The sequence below is a fragment of the Triticum aestivum genome, chromosome 5B, assembly GCF_018294505.1.
Source record: "Triticum aestivum cultivar Chinese Spring chromosome 5B, IWGSC CS RefSeq v2.1, whole genome shotgun sequence".
NCBI classification, from domain to species: Eukaryota; Viridiplantae; Streptophyta; class Magnoliopsida; order Poales; family Poaceae; genus Triticum; species Triticum aestivum.
In genome coordinates this window covers 373262785-373269291 of record NC_057807.1, presented here as the reverse complement: position 1 = coordinate 373269291, position 6507 = coordinate 373262785, and the positions used below count along the sequence as shown (strand labels likewise).

The 6507-nt window shown below is 52.3% G+C and overlaps 1 protein-coding gene across 1 annotated transcript in view; it reads left to right on the top strand.

Moving 5' to 3' along the window:
• Positions 1 to 6507, top strand: part of LOC123111920 (plant UBX domain-containing protein 2) — a gene marked incomplete in the record, with an annotated part of 9968 nt that overhangs the window by 1461 nt on the left and 2000 nt on the right. The window contains 3 exon segments of the mRNA XM_044532801.1: positions 1 to 181; positions 1572 to 1850; positions 2342 to 2601. Of these exon segments, the coding sequence (XP_044388736.1) occupies positions 1 to 181; positions 1572 to 1850; positions 2342 to 2587 (706 nt within the window).

The following is a 6507-nucleotide window of genomic DNA, read 5'->3' as shown; positions in this document are numbered from 1 at the left end:
TGCCGTGATGGACGAGACTCCTGCCGAAGCAAGGCTTAGCGGGATCAGGCAGGCTGTGCTCCTGCTTGAGAGGTCCCATCCTTCGGCACCGCTACCGACGCTGGCCGGGTCTGAGTCCAAAGAGAGCTGCCGCAGCGGAGTCGATGAGCAAAAGGAGGTTAACAAGATTGTTGATCGTCAGGTGAGCAGGCGTCTAATTCAATATACTCCATCAATTGGTTATGTGAATGATCATATTTTGGATTGTACTGCATGGATAGTTTGGTTTGTCCACACTCTGATATTCTGGGTATACCCATGCCACATCTTTACTCGTGAGAAATATATTTTGTTTGAACTTAGTGATGAGTAAAAATGACCGAATATTGATGTTCTTACACCAATAGATCATAAAAATGTGGTGCCATTTCTGTGAGGTCAGTGTATAAATTCTGCGGTCATGTTCATATATAGGCATGTCTTAACAATGTGGTACCATTTCCATGAGATATTGTGGAATTCCACAGAACTTGCACAGTCTATATTACTCCATATGTCGGAGGTCAGAATGTAGCAAACTAAGTAGTATGTAAAATGTGATACTTCCTTTGGCTGTACACTTCTATATTCATGTTTGAGTTTTGGCCTGTCTTTTATATTGTCGTACACTTCTTATTCATGTTTGAGTTTTGGCCTGTCTTTTGTATTGTTGTACACAGTACACTTTGGAAGATTTGGCCTGTCCTTTGTATACCTATAATTTTTAGTTCATACATAAATTAAGTTATTTCTATGTTCTGAACATTGTAGCGTTTTGTCAATGTTGTTACTTTTTGCTACAAAGTATGTGGAATGGCATCTTTATGATGTTCCTGTTTGAGATAAAACTACATGTTGTCTCTATCGTGCAAGACAAATGCTACAAAAAAAAGCATTGTATACAGTTGTCCAATGATAAAATGTACTCCCTCCGTCCCATAATGTAGTGTCAAAAAACGTCTTACATTATGGGACGGAGGGAGTATATTTTAAAAATTGTAGAGCAATTAGTTCTAATGAAACATTGGCACTTGGTCCTGATTATATATCAGATGCAGATATTCGGATTTTATTTTTGAATCTGATCTTACTTGCGGGGATGGACGTATCACGTATGGGTTCAGGTAAAACTGTTGCAACTTCTGATTGAAGAAGCTAAATTGACATGTCACAGCTCCCAGCATGTACTTCCAATAAGATGCATATCATGGTATTGGGATATATCAGCGTCTGATATATATGTGCATAAGTTGGCAGGGATATATCAGCGTCCGATATAATATATGTGCATCTGTTGGCAGAAATGTCAGATCCGCAAACTGTGATTCACCACTTGTTTTATTTTATTTTTCCTCAACATGTTGAATTTAGTAATTACTGTAAGAATATTTCTTTTCAAACCTGAAATTTAGCATATATACGACTATATGTGCTCTGATGCCTCCTTTTTCTGTTATGTTGTGCAATTGATTGTCCATTTTGCAGTTTGCTGTTGATCCCATTTATATGTCCTTAGAAATGTAATTTATTAAACTTCCATGATAAATTCACAGATTCGGGTATTCTTCAATGTCCCTGGAAGTTCTGTTGCAGAAATTGATACACCGGATTCTTTCTACAAACTTAGTGGTGAGGAGGTAAGGAATGAGGCAAAGATGAGGAGGGAAAGGCTGGAACAATCTCGGTTGCTAATTCCAAAGTCATATAAGGAGAAGCAGGCACTGGCTGCTCGACAGAAGTACAAACAAGCTGTCATCCGAGTTCAGTTTCCTGATGGAGTAATTCTCCAGGGTGTATTCCTTCCAGCGGAGGCTACTGGTTCACTATATGAGGTACTTCTGCCCTCTATGCTTGTTCGTCCATATGATTCTGTCCCATTGAGTATCATCTGTATATCTCGCAATCCAGAATGAGGTGGTGAATCTTTTAGTATTTGATTCCACTCTAGGAGTTGTAACTTGTCATATACACTATGTATTTTGTGCTACTGATTATTTGTCAATTGGCATGAACACTCCCAAGTGTAATTCTGGAGTTTGTGAGTTTGGCTTATGGGCCACTGGCGAAGCTGTAAATAACAGTCTTTATGTATGTGGAAGGCATGAAGTTGTTCACATGCCTATGTCGGGCTATCCAAATGTTATTTTACTCCCTCCGATTCTTAATTCTTGTCGTGGTTCTCGTTCAAATTTGAACTCAAACTGTGACAAGAATTATGGAACGAAGGAAGTAGTGTTTAAAGCTATATTCTTCTAGCATTGTGTATTCATTTCATTACTGGTTGTGTAGCATTTTGGTTAATCTGCTGCTTTCCCTGATGCAGTTTGTCGCGGATGCTTTGAAGCAGCCAGGTTTGGAATTTGATCTTATCTGTCCAGCTGTTCCTAGGTCACGTGTGCTACCGCATTCCCCAAATACAGGAGAGCGGGTACGCACGTTGCAAGATGAAGGCCTAGTACCTTCTGCTCTCCTCAAATTCAAGCCCAATGAGACTGATTCTGTTGTGTTCACCGGCTTGCTTGACAAGCTTCTGGAGGCTAGTGAACCATTTACAGCTGCATCCTCTTGATTGTTGGAGTTCAGGTGTCAAGGGCCTCGGTGCCCAAGACAGCAGGACCTCGACTACGTAGTTCGTAGTCGCGGTGGATAGGAGCGCTAGGGTTTTTGCCTGGCTGCTCTATGATGCGGGAGGGGAAGATAGAAGGAAATAACTTTATTGCTTATCCTTAAAGGGTGCTAACTATCTGATATATAAAGGCCCCATGGGCTAATAACAAACTAGAAACCTATACGAAATAAACTAGTCTAGGAACTAATGTGCCCGGATCAGGACTCCTGTCCAGCCTGCGCCTTGCCTGATGCGGCCGTCGGCTGCTCCTGGCCGCGCGGCCCACGTCTGTAAGACGTGCCCCACATGACATCTCTCCCCCCCTCGACGAGCAGCTCGTCCTCGAGCTGAAAAGCGGGGTAGCGCTCGACGAAACTGTCAAGATCCTCCCATGTAGCTGACGAAGCTGCTTCACCCTTCCAGTGGACGAGTAGCTGGCGAACGCCGCGTGCTAGGCGCGCACGAGTCACGCGCTCTGGTTCTGGAACAGCCGCCCCGTTGTGGATCGAAGGCAATCCCGGCGGTGTAGTTGGAGGAATGCCGAAGAACTTCTTGAGGAGGCCCACGTGGAACACGTCATGGAGGCGCGAGCGTGCCGGAAGCTCAAGACGGTATGCCACGTCGTTGATCACTTCTGAAATGCGGTACGACCCATAGAATCGTGGCTTGAGCTTGCCCCTGGTTGGCAAGTGGAGAGAGGACGCGGCGCGCTGTCGAAGGCGAAGCCAAACCCAATCGCCCACCTCATGCCGAATGTCCCGATGACGTCTGTCGTAGTAGGACTTATAGACCGCCTGGGCCTGTTGTAGACGATAGCGGACGTCCTCGATAAGTTCGTCGCGCTCAGCCATGCTCCTGGCCACTGCAGCCACCCGTGTGTCGCCGGGCTCGTAAGAGCGAATAGTGGGAGGGTCACGGCCATACACAAGCTTGAACGGAGTCTCTTGGGTTGCTGTCTGGTAGGCGGTGTTGTATATGTACTCAGCCCAGGGAAGCCACCGGAGCCACTGCTTGGGACGATCCCCGGTAAGACACCGTAAATACATCACAATGATCTTGTTAGCAGCCTCCGTTTGACCATCCGACTGCGGGTGAAATGCGGACGTCATGTGCAGCTTTGTCCCCGTGAGGCGCATGAGCTCTTGCCAAAAAGCGGAGGTGAAGACGGGGTCGCGGTCAGAGACCATGGACTGTGGCACGCCGTGGAGACGAACAACCTCAGCGAAGAACACCTGTGCCACTGACTCTGCCGTGTATGGGTGGGCTAACGCCACAAAATGGCAATACTTGCTGAAGCGATCCACCACGGTGAGGATGACAGACTTCCCGCCTACTCGAGGAAGCGCTTCCACGAAGTCGATGCCGATGTCAGTCCACACGCCCGTGGGTACCGGCAGCGGCAGGAGCAGCCCAGCGGGGTGCAAGTGCTCGGACTTGTACCGCTGGCAAGTACCGCAAGTGCGGATGTACTCCTGCACCGTCTTGCGAAGATTAGGTGCGTGGAAATCGCGGCGAAGACGATGCAATGTGCGCAGGACGCCTTCATGCCCATCATCGTGCACGGCACTGAGAATCTCCTGGAGTAGCGGGGATGACGGCGGAATGTAGAGGCGGCCGTTGAAAGTAACGAGGCCGTCGGAGAGCGCCCAAGGCTGTTGCCGCGCACCTGCCGTGATATCCTCCCGCAGTGCGACGAGCGCCAGATCAGTGGACGTCGCTTGCCGGAGGCGATTGATGAAGTCGAAACGAGGCCCTGAGACCGCCATGATCGTCGTCTCCTCCGTGTCACGGCGGGAAAGTGCATCCGCCACCGTGTTGGTACTACCTGCCTTGTACTCCACCGTAAAGTCGAATCCCAGGAGTTTGCCAACCCAATGATGCTGCGGGATGGTGGCCAAACGCTGGTCAAGCAGAAATTTGAGGCTGTAATGATCCGTTTTTACCACAAACTGACGCCCCCATAGGTACGGCCTCCAATGGCGAATCGCGAGCACCAGGCCGATGAGTTCCCGTTCATACGCTGCCAGGGAGCGGTGACGTGGCGCGGCTGGCCGGCTAAAGAAAGCCACCGGGTGGTGGTCCTGAAGAAGGACGGCCCCGAAACCGTACGTCGATGCGTCACACTCGACGATGAACGGCCGTGTAAAATCCGGTAACGCGAGGACGGGAGCCGTGGTGATTGCCGTCTTGAGGGTGGTAAAAGCTGCTGCCGCCTCCGGCGACCAAGAGAAACCATCCTTGCGAAGGAGGGCCGTCAGGGGCGCGGCAACCACGCCAAAGTCCTTGACAAACTTGCGGTAGTACCCCGCAAGGCCGAGAAAGCCCCGAACCGCGCGCGCCGAGCGTGGTTGCGGCCAGTCCGCTACTGCCTGTACCTTTTCCGGATCCATGGCCACGCCTGCAGCGGAGATGGTGTGACCCAGGTATGCGATTGATTCAACGGCGAACGCGCATTTGGAGCGCTTGACGAAGAGCCGGTGCTGGTGCAGGACCGTGAAGACGGTGCGCACATGTCGGAGATGGTCAGCCCATGTCTCGCTGAAAATGAGGATGTCGTCAAAGAAGACGAGAACAAAACGGCGCAGGTATGGCCGCAGCAGATCATTCATGAGGGCCTGGAACGTGGCCGGCGCGTTGCAGAGTCCGAACGGCATCACCAGAAACTCGTAGAGGCCGTCATGAGTACGGAAAGCTGTCTTTGGGATGTCCTCCTCACGCATCCGCACCTGGTGGTAGCCGGAACGTAAATCGAGCTTGGTGAAGAAACGAGCGTGCCGTAGCTCGTCGAGGAGTTCGTCCACCACCGGAATCGGGAATGCATTCTTGACAGTAATGGCGTTCAGGGCGCGATAATCGATGCAGAAGCGCCAGGACCCGTCGGCCTTGCGGACCAGCAGTACCGGGGACGAGAATGCGGAACAACTCGCACGGATGATACCTTGGGCGAGCATGGCGGCGCACTGACGCTCCAGCTCGTCCTTGTGCGCGGCCGGGTATCGATACGGACGGACGGCCACCGGGGCGGAGCCAGGTAGCAGGGTGATGCCGTGATCGCGGCTGCGGGGCGGGGGCACGCCGGAGGGGTCGGCGAAGATGCCGTCGAACTCGGTGATGATGGCGTCCAGGAAGTCGCGGCCGCTGCATGATTTTAGGGCTGGCCCGTCCGGTCCTGCAATGCCGTGCCAGCACACCCGATGGCCCCGCCGCCAGAATGTCATGGAGAGGGCTCGGAAATCCCACAGGATCGGTCCGAGCGACGCCAGCCACTGCGTGCCCAGGACGATGTCGTAGCCCGCGAGCGGCAAGGCGAGGAAATCCTCCGCGAACTCCTCGTGGCCGATGCGGAAGTGCACGACGCGGTACGCGCCCTGGCACGGAACGCGCTCGCCGTTGGCCACCGTGACGCGCATCTTCTCTGTGGTGGGGGGCGGTAACGTAGCACGAGCGGCCGCCTCTTCGGCGATGAAGTTGTGGGTGGAGCCTGAATCGATCAGGGCGAGGAGGGAGACACCTCCGAGAGTAATCTGCATCTGCATGGTTTCACTCGTGCGCACGCCGGCGATCGCGTGGAGCGAGATTTGAGGGTCGGCCCGCGATGCATCATCAGTGGCGGAGGCCGCGTCGTCGTCGTCGTCGTCCGGCGCTAAGTCGAGGAGAAAGATGCGCTGGCACACGCGGTTGTGGCCCCTGCCAAACTTCTCGTTACAGTTGAAGCAAAGGCCCAGGCGACGGCGTTCCTCCATCTCTGTCTGGGAGAGACGCTTGATTGGGCGTCCGTCCGGCAGATTGTGGCCCTGCTGAGGTGCGGCTGGTGGGGCCGAAGCGGGGGGCGCGAGGCGTGGTCCTGGTGTCGGCAGGATGCCCTTCTGTGGAAAACGCAC